Below are 19,358 nucleotides of genomic sequence, written 5' to 3'. Positions count from 1 at the left end.
TTGTGAATTATAAACTAAGGCTCACAACCAAGATGGCGTTGGACAACCCATCGGGAACGGTTGTAGTGTAATTCGGTGACTGTCTGTCTTGACTGTAGAATTACACTAGTGCACTTTGTGTGTATTGAGTAGGACCATTGAGGTTGTTCAATTTACACTGACTCGCAAATTGAACAAGACCTCTGTTATTATAATTATGCACTCTTAATCCCGATGTAATAAATGGGCACCTATACTTAGTAATTATTGCTTTGATTTACCAAAGGGTGAGATCTTTCCGTCAGATCAAATATTCTCGGTAAGTTGGGTGATGTTACTATTATACGGTGTGCCATTAATTATAGAAGGAATCCGTGTCCCAGTAGGGCTGATGATGTCCCCTTGGAGAGCTCATAAGGATTGTCAAGTCAAATCTTGCAAGTGGACTTGGTCCGGCTGACAATAAGGTTGAGTGGTACTATTCAAGGTCTTAGATGTCGATTATTGAGTTGTCAGTGAACTCAGATAATTGACGGACATACGATATCTTAAACACGGGGAGCAATGCATAAAATAATAAGAAGGAACCCATAACATAATTTGGGGATTGGATTGGTAGTGCAACAATGATCCTCTAGTGGAATGGATCGTTGTTGATGGATGTAGGTGTGTATTCGGGGTTGAATACGGGATCCGAAACCCATCAGAAGGCCAGATCCAATACCTCCTCGAGGTCCCCACTGTAGCCTAAAGACATCTTCAAAAGGATGCAATCAAACGGATGAGATTAGTTCTCAGCCGTCGGATGAGATTTAATCTCGACCGTTGGATGAGATTAGTTCTCAACCGTAGGATGAGTTAATGGATGAGATCAGCTTGTATCCGTGGGATTAGATCAAGTTGCATCCATTGGATCGAAATAAATAAAGAGAAATAGAAGAGAATAGATTAGAACCGTTGGATGAGATTAAGTCGCGTCCGATGGACGAGATCTCTCCGGTTCGGTTTTAATTCTCTTTGGAAAGAAGAACCGGTTCACGAGGTGAACCAGACATGGTTCAAATAGACCACACGCCCAAGAGAATCAATCATGGCCATTGGATCGAAGAGATCAAGTTATATTAAAGGAGATTATATCGTAACCGTTAGATGAGATTAAGTTGCATCCGATGGATGAGATCTCTTCGGTTTAAGTTTTATTTCCTTTTAATATAGAATTAATTCAGGGAATTAATTAAATATGGTCGGCCACTTAAGATAAGGTTTGGAATTATTTTTTAATTAATTCTGAAAAAGGCAAAAGAAATATGGAGTCAGAAAGGCCAAGACATACAAAGGAAAACCCCATGATTCTCATATTAGGGTTTTCAAAAGAAAGAAGAGTGAACAGCAAAAGAAGTGCAAATGTTTTATTTGCGGAGAACCTGGTCATTTTGCCAGAGATTGCAAGCGAAAGACAGGAAATATTGCAAGAGCAGCTGTGATGGACCAGCTAAATATTCCTACTGATTATGATGTTCTTTCTGTTGATATTAATGAAGATGATTCTGATGCTATCTGTTCATTCTCTGAAGGTGAAACAGGTCCAAACTATGTGAATGTAGCACTAAATGACACCCCATGGACTCATGAAGCAGTCTTTATGATGGGAGCTGAAAATTGTGGCTGGAGAAGTCAAGTTTTTATAGGGGATTTCATGAAGAATTGCCCTCATGAATGGGAAGAGAATCAAGTCATCACTGACAGTAAACATGTATGCTGTACTTTTTGCAAATTAGTTACTACTGACAATATGCGGCTACATTGCATATTATGCAGGATGACAGTATGTCCAGCATGTGGACCATTTTATTTAAATAAAACTTTGGTGCTCAAAAAGAATGAGGTAATTCCACCTTATGAAAAGGAGGATCAAGTAATCCAAGGACTACTGGATTATACGCAATATTTGCGAAGTCTTGTTGACAAAAGGGCAGTAGAAAATCCAAGAAATGAAAAAAAAATTGTTTATCAAAGTCAAGAGAATATCTCCAACAGCAATTTTTCCAAAAAGAAGAACTGCAGGAGCAGCAGGCTATGATATTTTCACTAATGAAGAGGTACATATTTTAGCCTACCAGCAAAGCCTCATTAAAACAGGTTTAAGTTTGGAATTCTCTGAAGGATACTATGCGAGGATTGCTTCTAGATCTGGAGCAGCCTTACGGCTCAATTTTATAATCAATGCTGGAGTCATTGATTCTGACTTCCGGGGGGAGGTATGTATACTTGTTTACAATTGTACAAATACCACCCTCTCCCTAGGACATGGAAGTTGCATTGCGCAATTAGTATTTGAAAAAATTATGACTCCACAAATGGAAGAAGTCGAGGAACTTGGTGAAACAGTAAGATCTATTGGAGGTTTTGGTTCAACAACCAGGGATCAACCTTCAACCAGTTATCAACCTTTGAATAGTCAGGAATTCATTTTTTCGGCAACAGGCAAAACTTTTTTGAACAAATTATATAACATAACTGTTATTATGCAAATTCCTGGAATTGCAGATACACCAGTACAGGCAATACTGGACACAGGGGCTACAACCTGTTGTATATGCAAAAATGCACTACCAAAGGAAGCATTTGAAGACATAAATTATAAAATCCTATTCTCAGGAATAAATTCGCAGCAAGAAACAACAAAAAAGGTGAAGGCAGGTTTTATGTGCATTGGGAAGCATAAATTCCGAATTCCATTTACTTTCCAGCTCACTATGAATTTAAAGGAAGGTATTCAGATGCTGATTGGTTGCAACTTTATTCGAGCAGTTGCTGGAGGATTAAGAATAGAAGGCACTGAGGTAACCTTTTATAAAGAGATTACCACTATTAATACTTCACCTGAGGTGCAGGTTGCAGCCAAGGCAATCCCGGAGCTTGAAATGAATGAAGATGAATACTTAACTGTCAATGATGAGCTATTCTTACCACAGCAACAGATTTTGGTAGGGATGGATGTCAAAATGAGATTTGCACCTGTGCTGCAAAAGCTAAAGGAAGCTGGAATTATTGGGGAAATACCTCTAAAATACTGGGCAAGAAACAAGGTAATATGCAAAATTGACATTATTAATCCTGATATCACAATACAGGATAAACCATTAAAGCATATTACGCCAGCAATGGAGGCTGCCTTCAAATCCCATATAGAGGTACTGTTGAAAATGAAAGTAATAAGACCCAGTGAAAGCAGGCACAGGACTATGGCTTTCATTGTACAGTCTGGAACTACAGTTGATCCAACAACCGGGCAAGAAAAGAAAGGGAAGGAGAGGTTGGTATTCAATTATAAAACCTTGAATGATAATACTCATAAAGATCAGTATTCCTTGCCAGGTATAAATCTGATTTTAAAGAAAATTGGAAACAGCAGAATTTTCTCAAAATTTGACTTGAGGTCCGGTTTTCACCAAGTCATGATGGATAAAGATTCTATCCCATGGACGGCTTTCTTAGTTCCACAAGGGTTGTTTGAATGGTTAGTAATGCCCTTTGGGCTTAAAAATGCACCGGCTATTTTTCAGAGAAAGATGGACAATTGCTTCAGAGGATGTGAGGATTTCCTGGTCGTATATATTGATGATATTCTGGTTTTCTCACCAAATGAAGAATTGCATTGTGAGCACCTTGAGAAGGTACTTGATATTTGTCAAAAGGAAGGATTAATTTTATCTCCTACTAAGATGAAGTTAGCTCAAGCAGAGATGGAATTTCTGGGGGTTGTTATTGGTAATCGAAAAATTAAATTACAACCCCATATTATTAAAAAAATTATTGATTTCAATGAGGAGACATTAACTACTCTTAAAGGATTACGATCCTTCCTGGGAATTCTTAATTATGCAAGGTCCCATATCCCTAATTTAAGCAAAATAGTGGGGCCACTATATTCAAAAACCTCACCACATGGAGACAGAAGATTTAAATCTTCAGATTGGGCTATTATTAAGGAGATAAAGGCTCTGGTAAGAAATTTACCAGATCTGGAGTTACCACCTGAGGAGGCCTATATCATTATTGAGACTGATGGCTCAATGGAAGGCTGGGGTGGAGTATGCAAGTGGAAGAAAAGTAAATTTGACTCCCGAAGCACTGAAAAAATTTGTGCTTATGCAAGTGGCAGGTTTTCTGTTATAAAAGCCACTATTGATGCAGAGATCTATGCATGCATGGAGTCCTTGACAGCAATGAAGATACATTATTTAGACCGGAAGGAGATAACCCTGAGAACTGATTGTCATGCAATCATCAAATTTTTCAACAAGACGGTTAGTAACAAGCCATCTCGTGTTAGGTGGATAACCTTTATTGATTATATTACAGGAACAGGTGTTGACATAAAGTTCGAGCATATTGAAGGAGTAAACAACGAGCTGGCAGACGCACTGTCAAGACTGGTGCACCATGTGATTCTCAATGATCGTGCTTTGGAAAGATGCTTGCCAGAAAGGCAATACAAATTATTAAAGCAAGCTGAAGAATCAACGGACGAAAGCAAAGATGCTCCAGCAATTATTAAAGCAGCTCTTGGAAGGACTCTTTTGTCACTGTGTACTACTGTAGAAATTTGTACGAAAAGGAACTGAGCCTCGGGGAGCCGTTCCTTTTCATAAGTGGTATTGTAAACCAGGGGGCGGCTCATGGTTTTGGCCGACCACCCTTTAATAATGGGGAATCAATCAGTGATATAATGGAAAGGAAATGATGCGATGGGGCCCCATGTGTACCCGGTCATTCCTATCTGTTAGCTATCCTGATCTATATAAACCCCCTTACTAAGTCTTAGCAGAACAAGCGGAAGTACTCCGAAGTCCTACTAAGAAGTGTTAGTGAGTGTTTGAAAGCTTGTGAGTGTTTGTAAAGTAGTAAAATTGTATTGTGCTTGCTAATCTTGAGTTCCAGTGCCATAGTGCCCAAACTCAAGACGATCCAATAAAATTCTGTTGTGTGTGTTTTTTCTTAATGGTATCAGAGCAGTGTTTTGCAAGACAATATGAGAGGCTAAAACTCCTTAAAGGTATTCTGGTGAAGCAAGACTAGAGGTATGTACCATACTTAAAGAAGAATTCTAAGCTTTCCTGATAAATTTATCAAATAAATTATTTTAGCGTCTAATCCCTATATGGATCCGTGAAAGGCTTCAGTAAGGTCAAAAAGGCAGGAGGCCGTGAAAAGACCTGAACCTAGGTTTCATGGTAAACTTGAAGGGTGAGGAACTAAAATTAATTTATGTGATAAATTAATGTCAGAAAGGTTTGAACAATCAATTAAGGACTGGTATCAAAACTCTAGGACTGTGGATCTAGAATACCTTAATTTAGAAACAAAAGTCTCTCTTGAAGGAATTTCAAACAATATAAGTGTGATTTATGATAAATTATTATTGCACTCCAAAGTTTCCATTTCTGAGTATAAAGCCGTGATAGAAACTTTAAGACAAAATCATCTGGAAATCTCTAAAGCCTTGCAGGAGTCTTTGAAGCAGCAAAGGGAATTACAAAGGGCTGTACTACATTTACAGAAGGAGGTTCTGTTAGCAAAGCCATTTACTGCTAAGGAGGCTAGAGATCTGGTGATTGAAATTTCAAAGCAACCAAGAATACTTGAGGAACATTCATTAAACTTGATCAGTGAAGTAAAAGAGCAGATAAAGAAAATTGAAGGGGGTAATACAAGAGGTAAAAAGGCGAGTTTCATGAACTATCCTCCCTCTTCAAACACTGAATTCATTTCTCTTGTTGCATGGTATTGTTCCTCAGCTTGCTCCACCTCTTGCACCACTTGCTGCCAATATTGTTCATCTTCAGGGCTTGAAGTATCCCAATGTGGAGGTTGCTGTTCACCAAGTACAGAAGTAGGGGAATTTATAGGATAGTCCATCTCCTGGTCACTAAGACCCAAGAAATAAGCACTTAAGTCTTCTTCATTATCTTCTCGATAAATGGGATTAATTCGGTTCTCATCATCTTCACTTGGTTCATCTTCAAGTTCATACAATGGATCTTCATCCCATGGAGTGTCTTCCCAGATGCTTGGTAAAGCACATTCCTCTTCATCATCACTTTCACTTATCCAACCATAACAAGGAAATTTTTCCTTTTTTTGTGGGGTTGGATCAACATCTTCTAGCTTTGAATCAGCACCTTCTGGCTCTTTTGATGAAACTTTGTCTTCTGGTGTTGGAATTATTATAATATCATCGGCTTCCCAACCTTCTGGTGGATCCTTTTTACATGTAATTTCAGTCACAGTTGATGTTGCGGCTGTTACATCTTTGTCATCATCATTATCATCATCATCCCCCCAGCCTGTTGGAGTGATAGGGAGGTAATATTCTGGTGGTCTTATTGGTGGTGAATAATCAACCAGAAAATCATATCTGCCACTAGGCCACCCTAAGGTGTCCCATATAGGTTGAGGATTCTGAAGGCTTGGCACATCTTTACACCTTTTTGCTTTCTTTCGATTTTTCCGGACATATTGGGCTGAAAGCATCCCAATAAATTCTTCTTCCCCTTCATCTTTTATTTCCTCGATATCCAGATTGCTCATCCTTCTCGGTTGAAACTGTTTAGCTGACTGGTATCCCTGGAAAGAAAGAACAACCGAACCGTCCATTAGTGTAGTAGTTCTCACCTCCTGAGGGATTCGAACTTGGTTTATTGCTGGTGGTTGCAGAGTCCACCTCATCCCTTGCAGTTCTGCTGTAGTTCTTGGTGCAGCTGATACTGCATGAATTCCAGCACTAGCCAGATAATCTGCCACATTCTGAACATTATATCTAAAACCAGCATGACCAGTATTAGTCAATCGACCAATTAAACCTCTGGTAATTAACAGATTTGATTCAGCAGTGTTCCAACCCTCATATCCATGGGTTTGAATGGCTAATTCAATATGATGATAAAAGTCTTCAAGACTAATTAGCATATTAGGTGCAATATACACCAATTGTGTACCTTCAGACAGGTCTATTTCCATGGTACCGATGATGGATCTGTCATCTGTCCATCGTGTATCCCTTAGTACTACTAGAGCATTAACACCGGCATTCCTATGATGCAAAGCATGGACTCTTATCATTACTAATCCCAAATGGACTAGTTGCATACCTTCCCTTCGTAAAGTTGTATAACTTTCTTGATTTATCAAAGGAAGATTCTGCTGTCCTCCTGTAACCAGAATCCTTGTTTCTGAGTAATGCTGATAAACTCTATGTCTTGGTTCTGACCAATTAGAAGAATATAGAGTTTCTGCAGGGACTAATGACGCTCTTCTTCTTTGAGAGAGTTCCAATTCAGCTTCTGGGTTCAACTGGCTTTCCAACGTTCTTGCCCCATTTCTTCCACCATGATGAAGAAGACTTAAGTGCTTATTTCTTGGGTCTTAGTGACTAGGAGATGAACTATCCTATAAATTCCTCTACTTCTGTACTTGGTGAACAGCAACCTCCACATTGGGATAATTCAAGCCCTGAAGATGAACAATATTGGCAGCAAGTGGTGCAAGAGGTGGAGCAAGCTGAGGAACAATACCATGCAACAAGAGAAATGAATCAACTCTCTATACAGGAGGAGTTGAGTTCAAGCTCAACAGAAGGTGAGGAACCTAATGATTGGTTATCTTATATAGGGCAAAGCCAGGAGGAAGAAGTAATACAGAATGGTGATGAAGAAGCGGTTCATGTAAGCATAGAGCAGATGGAAAGAATGGAGTATCCCATCCTCCAGGATATGATGAGACAAGTGAGAAGGAGGATAGTTCATGAAACTCGCCTTTTCACTTCTTGTACTACTCCTTATTCAGTGTTTGAAGAAGGAGGATAGTTCATGAAACTCGCCTTTTCACTTCTTGTACTACTCCTTCAATTTTCTTTATCTGTTCTTTGACTTCACTGATCAATTTTAATGAATGCTCCTCAAGTATTCTTGGTTGCTTTGAAATTTCTGTTACCAGATCTCTAGCCTCCTTAGCAGTAAATGGCTTTGCTAACAGAACCTCCTTCTGTAAATGTAGTACAGCCCTTTGTAATTCCCTTTGCTGCTTCAAAGACTCCTGCAAGGCTTTAGAGACTTCCAGATGATTTTGTCTTAAAGTTTCTATCACGGCTTTGTACTCAGAAATGGAAACTTTGGAGTGCAATAATAATTTATCATAAATCACACTTATATTGTTTGAAATTCCTTCAAGAGAGACTTTTGTTTCTAGATTAAGGTATTCTAGATCCATAGTCCTAGAGTTTTGATACCAGTCCTTAATTGATTGTTCAAACCTTTCTGACATTGATTTATCACACAAATTAATTTCAGTTCCTCACCCTTCAAGTTTACCATGAAACCTAGGTTCAGGTCATTTCCCGGCCTCTTGCCTTTTGACCTTACTGAAGCCTTTCACGGATCCATATAGGGATTAGACGCAGAAATAATTTATTCGATAAATTTATCAGGAAAGCTTAAAATTCTTCATAAGTATGGCACATACCTCTAGTCTGTTTCACCAGGATACCTTTAAGGAGTTTTAGCCTCTCATATTGTCTTGCAGAACACGCTCTGATACCATCATGAAAAACACAACCACAACAGAATTTTATTGGATCGTCTTGAGTAAGGGCACTATGGCACTGGAACTCAAGATTGGCAAGCACAATACAACTGACTATTTTACAAACACTCACAAGCTTTCCAAACACTCAGGCTAACACTTCTTAGTAGGACTTCGGAGTACTTAATTAACTTCAAAATTTAATTAAATAATTTTCAAAATTAATTAACTTAAAAATTTAATTTCAAAATTAATTAACTTTAAAATTTAATCAAAAATAATTTTTTAATTAAAAAATTCAATTAATTAACAAAATTTTAACTTAAAATTTAATCAATAATTTTCAAAATTAATAAATTAAACGAACACAAGAAACTGGATAACTGGATGTTGGACAGCGGTTGCTCCAGACACATGACTGGAGATCAATCCAAATTCACCAAACTCAAGTTCAAAGACTTGGGAACCGTTGCATTCGGGAACAACGGAAAATTAAAGGTAATCGGTTCAGGTAATATAAAATTAGACTCCAACTTTGAAATTAGAAAAGTTCTGTTGGTTGACAAATTTGAGTTCAATCTACTTAGTATAAGTCAGCTGTGTGACTCAGGTTACACAGTTAGGTTTACCAAATCTAAATGTCTACTAGAAAACATAGAAAACCCAGAAATCAAATTAACTGGGATTAGGAAAAATAACATATATAATATTGACCTACCCTCATCCTCACTCAAGTGTTTACTAACACAACAAGAGGAAACTAGGTTGTGGCACAGAAGATTGGGTCACACTCATGTTAGACTTATTTCAAAAATAAGTCACAATGGATTAGTTAAAGGCCTTCCAACATTAATAAACTTAGAAAATGAAATATGTAATGCTTGCCAACAAGGAAAACAAACAAAAGCTTCACATAAGGCAACTAGTCAAGCTCAATCTAACTCAATCCTAGAATTACTACACTTAGACCTCTTTGATTCTCATGGGGCTAAGTCACTAAGCGGAAACCAATACTGCTTAGTAATAATTGATGATTATTCAAGATTCACCTGGGTAAAATTCTTAAAAACTAAAGATGAAACATATGAAAAATTTACAACATTATGTAAATTATTAGAAAATGAAAAAGACTTAAAAATTAAAAGAATTCGAAGCGATCATGGTGGTGAATTTGAAAATGCCAAATTCACAAAATTCTGTCAAGATAATGGCTACCACCATGAATTTTCGTGTCCAAGAACACCACAACAAAACGGAATAGTAGAACGAAAAAATAGAACTCTACAAGAAGCCGCACGCACAATGTTAAATGAATATAGACTTGCACACAAATTTTGGGCTGAAGCAATAAGCACAGCCTGCTATATTCAAAATAGAGTTCTGATTAATAAAAGACACGATAAAACAGCTTATGAAATATTTAATAATAAAATACCAAATTTAAATTACCTTAAAGTATTTGGATGTAAAGTACATATATTAAATACTAAAGACTACTTAGGAAAATTTACATCCAAAACCAGTCCTGGAATATTCTTAGGATATTCATCAACCAGTAGAGCCTACAGAGTATATAACAAAGACACACTAAAAGTAGAAGAAACCACCAACGTAACATTTGACGAAGAAAATACAAATATAATTAATTATGATGACATAATAAAATTTAATAATCAGAATGATTCAACTTATACAAAAGATCAAGAAGATGACGAAATTAGGATAATTAATAACAACAATAGAACTGAACCTGAACCTGAAAGGACTGAACCTGACCTAAGTAGAACAACCCAAGCACCCAGACTTAGGGCAAGTCACCCACCTGACCAAATTTTGGGTGATCCATCCTTAGGCGTGAGGACCAGATCCGCCTATAGGAACCTAAGTCAAGTAGCCTTGATTTCCAAAATGGAACCCAAAGTCATAGAAGAAGCATTGTCAGATCCTGACTGGATCATAGCAATGCAAGAAGAGTTAGCCCAATTTGAAAGAAATCAAGTGTGGGACTTAGTGCCAAAACCTGAAAACAAATCTATCATAGAAACTAAATGGGTATTTAGAAATAAAACAGACGATAAGGGTGAAGTAGTTAGAAACAAAGCCAGACTAGTAGCCAAAGGGTTTAGTCAAGTAGAGGGACTTGACTATGACGAAACCTATGCACCCGTAGCTAGACTTGAATCCATACGAATGTTATTAGCCTATGCGGCACATAAAGGATTCAAGCTCTACCAGATGGACGTTAAGTCCGCATTTCTAAACGGGTTTATAAAAGAAGAAGTCTATGTAGGACAACCACCAGGGTTTGAAGACAAAGACCATCCTGAATATGTCTTCAAGCTAAAGAAAGCCCTTTATGGACTAAAACAAGCTCCTAGAGCTTGGTATGAAAGGCTTTCTACTTACCTAGTAACTAAAGGGTTCCAACAAGGACAGATAGACCCATCCCTATTTGTGAAAAACATAGAAAAAGACTTCTTCATAGCCCAAATCTATGTAGATGACATAATTTTTGGTTCAACCAACTCAAAATATTTAAAAGAATTCATAAATCTAATGAAAAATGAATTTGAAATGAGTTGGGTAGGTGAACTTCACTTCTTCCTAGGACTTCAAATTAAACAAACCAAAGATGGAAATTACATATATCAAAGTAAATATGCTAAAGATTTAATCTTTAAATTTGGGATGGAACACTCAAAAGAAATAAACACACCAATTGCAACAAATTGTAACATAGATAGTGACCCAAATGGAAAACAAGTTGACTTAAAATACTATAGGAGTATAATTGGAAGTCTACTTTACCTAACTGCAAGCCGACCTGATATATTATTTGCAGTAGGTATATGTGCTAGGTACCAAGCAAATGCTAAAGAATCACATTTAACTGCAGTTAAAAGAATACTAAGATATATCAAAGGAACCTTAACTGTGGGAATGTGGTACCCTAGGAATAACAACTTTGACTTAGTTGGATATTCAGATTCAGATTATGCCGGTTGTAAACTAGACCGCAAAAGTACAAGCGGTGGATGCCAGTTCTTGGGTCCTTGTCTAGTTAGCTGGTGTAGTAGAAAGCAACACTGTGTTGCACTGTCTACAACTGAAGCTGAATACATTGCCTTAGGTGAATGTGTTGCACAACTCCTTTGGATGATGCACACATTAACGGATTTTAACTTAGAATATAAAAACACAAAAGTATTAATTGACAATATAAGTTCAATCAATTTAACAAAAAATCCAGTACACCATTCACGAACTAAACATATAGAAGTCAAGCATCACTTTATACGCGATCACGTTGCTAAGGGAGAAATTGTACTCGACTACGTCGAGTCAAAATCAAACTTAGCAGACATCTTTACTAAACCCTTACCTGAATCTGAGTTTAGTATACTTAGAAGAAAACTAGGCTTATGTTTAGTAGAGTAGGAAAAAGAAATTTGTTTTCAAAATTCATGCTTTTCAAATCTATTATTAGTATATTTCAAAAATGCTTTCAAAACTATTAAGTATATTTTCAAAATAATTTTTTTAAGTTTTATTTTCAAAGATAAGCAAATGGAGATTTTGCCTTAGACTAGATGCAAACCCCCTAGAAAGCATGTACCTATAGATCTAGGTGGACATCTCACAAAGCACACTAGATACCTTGCTTGTGATTGCAAAAACTTAGAACGGTGTGAGATGTATAGGCCTCTAGTCTAAGCTAAACAGATGCTTTAAGTCAGTGCATCAAACCAAAAAGCTTAGACTTTAATTTCAAATTGATCAAGTTAAGTGTCCCAAAATAAAAAGACAATCTTTTAAGTTGGGATCAAACACTTAGACTTGGCTAACTGGGTCAAGCTACTACTTTCTAGTAGATAGCTAAAACCTAAGTTGGACACGCGCCCCAAAGGAACATTTTTTTTGCCTAACTATATTTATTACTTATTAGCTTGGACTCAACCCATAGAACCTAATATTTTTGATTATGTCAAAGGGGGAGAGAATTGAGGTTCAAGTTAATAATTGAGGTTCAAGTTAAACAAAGAATTTCCAAGTTAAAATTTTTAAAGTCAAGTTTTTTTTCAAAATTTTTCAAGTCAAAATCTTTTTGAAAAAGCATAAGTTACCTGAAAAAGGGGGAGTAAAGGATTCAGGGGGAGTAACACACATGCATGCATTGAATTTTCATACTTAGCTTATTTTTGCAAAATTGTGATATTTGCTTTAAATTATGATTTGTAACTTAACTTGAAACCTTAAGTTGCCATAATCAAAAAGGGGGAGATTGTTAGTGCAGGAAGCACTAGCAGATCAAACCTGAGTTTTGATTATGGAACTAGGATCAAGTTAAGTATGTGGTTTGATTAACCAGGCTGAATTGAGTGTGCAGAAAACAGGTTAAGTCCTAGTGTGGCTAGGCATGAAGACTTGGCAGAGTCAAAGTGCACCAGGCACAAGTCTGGACTTGGTCAGGAGGGCCAAGTTGCAGATGAACTGGACTTGGTCAGGAGGACCAAGTTGCAGAGAAGAATGGACTGATCAGGAGGATCAGTTGCGTTCAAGTCCTGGGGGGCAACGACAGAGCCGAGCAAAAGTCCAACGGGTCAGGAGGACTTGGTTGGCATCAGGTAAATTCTCCCGAGGGGAGTGGGTGAGGACGCGTTCCTACGAGGAACAGTAGGCGCCGGTCTAACCCAGGGTCTCACCGGAGATCCGAAGTTAAGACTCGAAGTTGGTTCGGTGAACCAACTTACTCCTTCCTATGTTATATTTGAGCTAACTTGTTGTGCAGGAAGGAAAAGCCCGACGAAAGCTAACTCCGGACGAAAAACTCAGTTTTTCGGGTCTGGAGTCGACCCAGATGAGCTCTGGAGTCGACTCCAGCCTAATCAGCACGTTTCCGGAAGTCAGCGCGTCAAGGTCTTCGCCAGATCAGACTGGAGTCGACCCAGATGAGCTTCTGAGTCGACCCAGGTCAAAAAGTTATCGCCGCTGCCGCCACCGCGACTGGAGTCGACCCAGAACCGGATCAGAGTCGACTCAGGAGGGATAAGCGACGAAGCTGATAAAGTTTTATCTGCCACATCAGCTGGAGTCGACCCAGATGGCGATCTGAGTCGACCCAGGCCGGCTATATAAGGCCTCCGCGAGCAGCAGCCAGAGCATTCAACACAAACGCCTCCAAACTCCGTTCCCGTGATTCCCGAGCCTTCCAACTTCGACGTCGGTGCTGTGCCTGCCTCAAGCAACTGTCCTTGACACCGAAAACGCCGAATTCAACGTCCGGGGAGCGAAAGTTTGGTAACGGTTGTACTTAAATTCATATCAATATTGTAATCGATTTCTGTACTTGAATTTTTGATACACTTGCTGCCGGACAGGGGCAAGTGAGTTAGTGGATTGCCCAACGTAAACGGTCAAGGACCGTGGGCCTTGGAGTAGCAGCGTTGCGCTGTGAACCAAGTAAAAACAAATTGTGTTCTTTACTTTACTGCATTTCGTTTCGGTATTCGTTACTTTGTTTGCTTCCGCTTTCGCACTCGAGTTTTCTACGAAAATCGAAAAGCGTTCAAACACGCTATTCACCCCCCCTCTAGCGTGTTTCCGATCCTACATTATGAGGGATAACTAACGGTTGCTTAGTGTTGGGGAGAGGTCTCTAAAAGGATACCCTGTGACAGGGGTAGGAATCTAGTAGTATTCTGGGGCGCCTGCATGACACAAGAGAGCCTTGAACCAGGCTATCTAGAATCATCTCAAACCAACATAAGTAACATTAGAACACCATTGATTTATTCCGAGGAAACCAGACGAGGTCTAATTGGATAATTTGGTTAAAATCCCTACAATTATGTAATCATTGAGGAATGGTAGAGGATCCAAGTCAATCAATCAATATCCCGAGGAATCTGAAGTCCTAGAGTCGCTTTCCACCAATTGTCAAAGTCGAATTATATCTTCGGGCTAAGATTTAGGAACTCTAGAACACTCTTTCTCCCCCACACCAAACCATTTCCTATGAACTCTCCACTCTTATTGTGCTAGGATAGTAATTAATTCTACGGTCCCTGTGGATTCGATCTTTTATTACTTGGCGACATTCCGTATACTTGCGGAACACGCATCAGGCTTCTTCACTAAGGATTGAAAGAAATCACCTTCGATCAATTCTTGGGTGAAGGCATTCGTGAGCATATCCGACGAGGTTGAGGGCACTTCCGATACAACCTAGTTGAAACGACGAAGATATTCCCGCAAGGTTTCTCGGGGTTTCTGCTTCATCGAGAATAAATTCAAGGAGGTCTTCTGATACTTTCTACTGCTGGCATACTGGTACAGAAAAGCCTCTTTGAAGTCTTTAACGAAGTGGATAGAGGAGGTCGGTAGTTGATTGAACCACCACTGCGCCGACCCCGCAAGGGTGTTGAGGAAGACCCGACATTTGATTCCATCCGTGTATTGATGCAACAAAGTTGCATTTTCAAAACGGCACAAGTGGTCTTTTTTTTCTTCTGGGTCGTTCGATCCATCATATTCTCCCACCTGCACCGGTCAAAAATGTCGGGGTAACTTTTGCTCCAAGAGCTCATGCGCGAAGGGGGTCTTGGGCATGTCGGCTGAGTTGTTTGCCGATGCTTTCCACTTATGCCTATCTTGAAGATCTTCTCCAGCTCGGGATCCACTCGAATCCTCTTCAGTAAGCCCCAAGTCTCGGTTCGTCGAGCCTTCAGACATCGGGGCTTCATCAATAGGCGGGGATCGTTGTCCTCCCATCGGGACCTAAGTTGCAGGTATTAGAGGTGGCTAGGTCTGCGCGTTCCACAAGGTTGCTTCCATTGCCTGCTAAACCATCTGATGCAACTCATTCCTCGTTACTGTAATTTTGCAATCATCAAGATCTCAGCCCTAATCTCCTTAAAGCATGTAATCAGGTTCCAAAAGCTTGCATAAAACAAAGCTAGGCCGAAACCTTACCTCTTCCCAATATCTGGCACTCACCGTCCCCATCAATCAGTACAAAGCCACAAAGTTGAACCCCCCCCCTAATCGGGAGTTCCCATAGCAAGCACAACCAAAAGAAACAACCAAGAAGGGATCTCACCTTAGTTTTGTGCAGCCTAGAAATTTGCTTAACCTCGATTCTTGGACTCGCGAAAGAGGGAGGCTGCGCTCAAGGGTTTCCGTTCGGGAAGAAGGGAAATCGGAAAATGGCGGCTGGCTTAAGGCATCAGCTGCTTGGCTGCGGCGAAAGGAGATTGCAACAAAGGAACACCCCAATCGTGAGCTCGGCAAGGGGAGAAGAAAATCGCATGCTGGCTTCCCTCGCTGCAGGCGACGAAGCAAAAAGGGGGTCACAATAGTGGGAAGAAGAAAATGGTGATGGGAAACACTAAGAAACCCGTTCCGATGAATTTTTTTGGTCTTTAAAATAGCATGTATTAAATAACAATAATTTATTCCAGTAAAAATGAATCAATAACCATTCATAAGCATAATGAATTAATAAGTATCAGTAAGCATGATCAGCATGAACATTAAATCATGAATAACATTTAAAACCTAACTTGAACCCATTCATTCTCCCCCTTTTTGATAATCATAAAAAATATGGGAATTTAAGAAGGAAGAATTAAAAATATCTAGAATAAAGATCTAAGAGGGAGCATAACTTGTCAAAATGACCAACATATGACACACACTCTCCCTAAAGCCTTACGCCCTTATACACCAACAATTTGTTGTGGACATCGAAGTTTTAGATTTTGAATAGTCTAATTGATCAAAAATATTATCCTAGAGTATACCCGAAAAATTAGAGGTCTAAGGATGGTCAAATGTCAAGAATCGGGTCAAAAATAGAGATAAACAGTGACATCAGTCAACTAATATCTTCATTAGTCGACTGATGACTGAAAAACCCGATTTTTCATACCAAACTTCAAAAATGCATAATTAATTCAACTTTCATCGAAAAATTATAAAATTTGACACCGTAATTACTTAACCCATTTGTCATTAGGGAAAAATAATTTCATAAAGTTTCCATCACTAAAATGCTATTTTGATACTATATATCAAAAATTTGAAACTCTAAGTCTATTATGAGTAAAGTATCATTAATGAAGATGCATAGGTCTTTCTACTAACTGATAGGTCTAGAATGTTTAAGAATCAACATGAGATGTTTCCAAATCCTAGGTTTGGAATTTTACACTATTTTTCATTTCAAAATCCCATGGTCATTTCAAAAACTCCCCTAATCCATAAACATTCTAATAACAATACATGACATTAAATAAAGCATAAGCATGATTATACAACAAGACCATACTTATCATGACATAAAGTAATAGTGAGTCTTAAAACAAGTAGTCTAGCCTTCTAGCATCCACACTCAAAAGTCAAGTTCCACACAACCATAGTTTTAAAGTTTTACACCAAATATTAGAAAATTCATTAACAAATCCATTAACAAGACCATCAGCAAATCCACCAAGCTACATCTTATCATCATCAGCAGGAGGAGGAGGTGGTGGAGCCTAATAAAACATGTGCATCCTCTGCATCATGTCGAACATCTGCTGCTGCTGATGCTGTGCATATGTTTCATTTTGCCTTTGAGCAACCGATGACCAATCCTGACGAAGACCTCGAACCTCCTCAAAATAATCCTGAAGTTCATGATGGTAAGTCTGAACTCCCTGATAATAATCATGAACCTGGTCCACCTTGATGGGAACCTGAAATTCTGCTCCGTTGAATTCTTGTTGGACAAAATTTTTTGAAAATAGAATCTTATCAAGTAGCCCTCATATTCGATCAACTAGGAGCTTGATCGATGCATTAAGATCATTGGTCTCTTGTGTTTGGTATTCAGGGTCCATACGAAGAAAAATAATTTATGCAGCCAAATAAATAAATTATACCTTTCTTCTTTGAGATGTGTAGGGGACTTTTACCCGAAGACCTCTTGATCTTCTGATGTATTCCTTTCCTCTTCTCGAACGTTGTGTGGGCAACAAACCTTCGAGATTACTCCACCAAATATCTTCTATCCGATGGCAAGTAAACACGAAACCTTCTCTTCCTTTCCTTGTTCTTCCTAACTAATGGAAGGGAGGAAGAGAGGGGCGCTGGCTTCTAAGAGCAAGGGGAGGGGCTTATGATTTGTATATCTTCCCCTTTGTAAGCCTCCCTTTTATAGCTAAGTCATCTTAGAAAATTTAGAAAGATGCTAACAAATTTTCTTATCTAAATTTAGTTAGAAAAAATTTAATAAAATTTTTAAGAAGAATTTATTAGAAAAAATTTAATAACCTTATCTTATCTAGATTTATTTAGAAATAAATCTCTTGATAAGATTTTATTAGAAAAATCTAACAATCTTATCTTATCTAGATTTATTTAAAAATAAATCTCTTGATAAAATTTTATTAAAAAAAATCTGACAACCTTATCTTATCTAGATTTATTTAGAAATAAATCTCTTAATAAGATTTTGTTAGTTTCTTAATAAATTTCCTTGTTTAAATTTTATCTTTATCTTAATAAAATCTCTTAATAAAATTTTATTAATTTCTTTACAAAATTTCTTAATTAAGAAACTTTATTTTCTGATAAAAATTTTTAATAAAATTTTAACAAATTTTGTTTGTGGAAGAAATAGAATTCTTAAAAGAATTTCGTAACGAAAATTCTTAACAAAAATTTCTAATAGAATTTTTCTCCAAAAAAAATTCTTAATAAAATTTTTCTCCAGAAAAATTCTTAACAGAATTTCCTATCGAAACTATTCCAGAATTCTCTTAGGTGGATTCGAGGCTTTCTCGAGAGGCTACATCAGGGACCTAGAGAAGGAATTGGATTTGGCCACCTGATAGGCTTGGGCTTCTTGTGTTCTCCCTGAACACCCAATTTAAGTCCATCAATAATAATCCATACCACTAAAGGGTTATTATTGAACTACCACACCAATCCCATATTATAGTATGGGCTCCTTCTAACCATGAGTGTATTAATCTCCCTGTGTTTAAAATATCGTATGTCCGTTAATTAATCGAATTACTGACAACTCAATTAATTAACTTCTGATTCTGAGAGTAGTACCACTCAACCTTATTATCATGCGGAACTAAGTCCACCTACAGTGTTTACATGATAATCCTTATGAGCTTCTCAAGGGGACATCATTATCCTAGATAGGACACAGTTTTCTTCTATAATCAACAACACATCATATACATAGCATTATCTCCCAACTCATCGGGCATCTTGATTTAATGAGATAAATCTCACCCTTTGATGAATCAAAGAAATACATACTAAGTATATGTGCTTGTTATTATATCAGGATTAAGAGCATGCACATCCATAGTAATAGAGATATAGTTCGATTATATAGTCAGTATAAATTGAACGACCTCAAGCGGTCCTGCTCAATACACACAAAGTATACTAGTATAATTTAATAGTCAAGATAAACTAATACCAATTACACTATAACCAGTCCACTGTTAGTGAGAGCCCTAGAGCCAATCATATAATGATTGTTGTATGGACTCATTGTATCATATTTCTATTTATAATGACATTTCATTATGGTTATTATACTTACTTGTATTGGTGCCAAATAACTAGTATTAACATTCAGGGACAATGTTAATGCAACGAGACTAGCATGTAGGTCAACATGATGACTTGATCTCACAAGTCATGGATATGAGATATCAAGTTGACACATGGGTATGCATTGTGTTAGGATCGGTGCGTTCGCTAGAGGGGGGTGAATAGCATTTTTT

At 37.9% G+C, this 19,358-nt stretch overlaps 1 protein-coding gene across 1 annotated transcript; it reads right to left on the bottom strand.

Moving 5' to 3' along the window:
- Positions 1-5,721: 5,721 nt before the first annotated feature.
- On the bottom strand, positions 5,722-7,344 carry LOC141845349 (uncharacterized). The gene is made up of 2 exons (XM_074733416.1): positions 6,297-7,344; positions 5,722-6,077 (listed from the first exon to the last, which is right to left on the bottom strand). The coding sequence occupies exons 1-2, from the start codon at positions 7,129-7,131 to the stop codon at positions 5,722-5,724; spliced, it is 1,191 nt and encodes a 396-aa protein (XP_074589517.1). The 5' UTR covers positions 7,132-7,344.
- Between the last annotated feature and the right edge of the window lie 12,014 nt (positions 7,345-19,358).

This window comes from Curcuma longa, chromosome 14, assembly GCF_044706935.1.
Source record: "Curcuma longa cultivar G26 ecotype Majalengka, Jawa Barat chromosome 14, ITB_CL_G26_1.1, whole genome shotgun sequence".
Classification (NCBI taxonomy): Eukaryota; Viridiplantae; Streptophyta; class Magnoliopsida; order Zingiberales; family Zingiberaceae; genus Curcuma; species Curcuma longa.
This window is presented reverse-complemented; position numbering and strand designations above follow the sequence as displayed.

Coding starts and splice junctions, on each gene's coding strand:
- LOC141845349 (XM_074733416.1), bottom strand. CDS start 7,131: ATGCAACTAGTCCATTTGGGATTAGTAATGATAAGAGTCCATGCTTTG. Junction 6,078..6,296: donor TGATGATAATGATGATGACA/AAGATGTAACAG, acceptor GTGAAAGTGATG/ATGAAGAGGAATGTGCTTTA.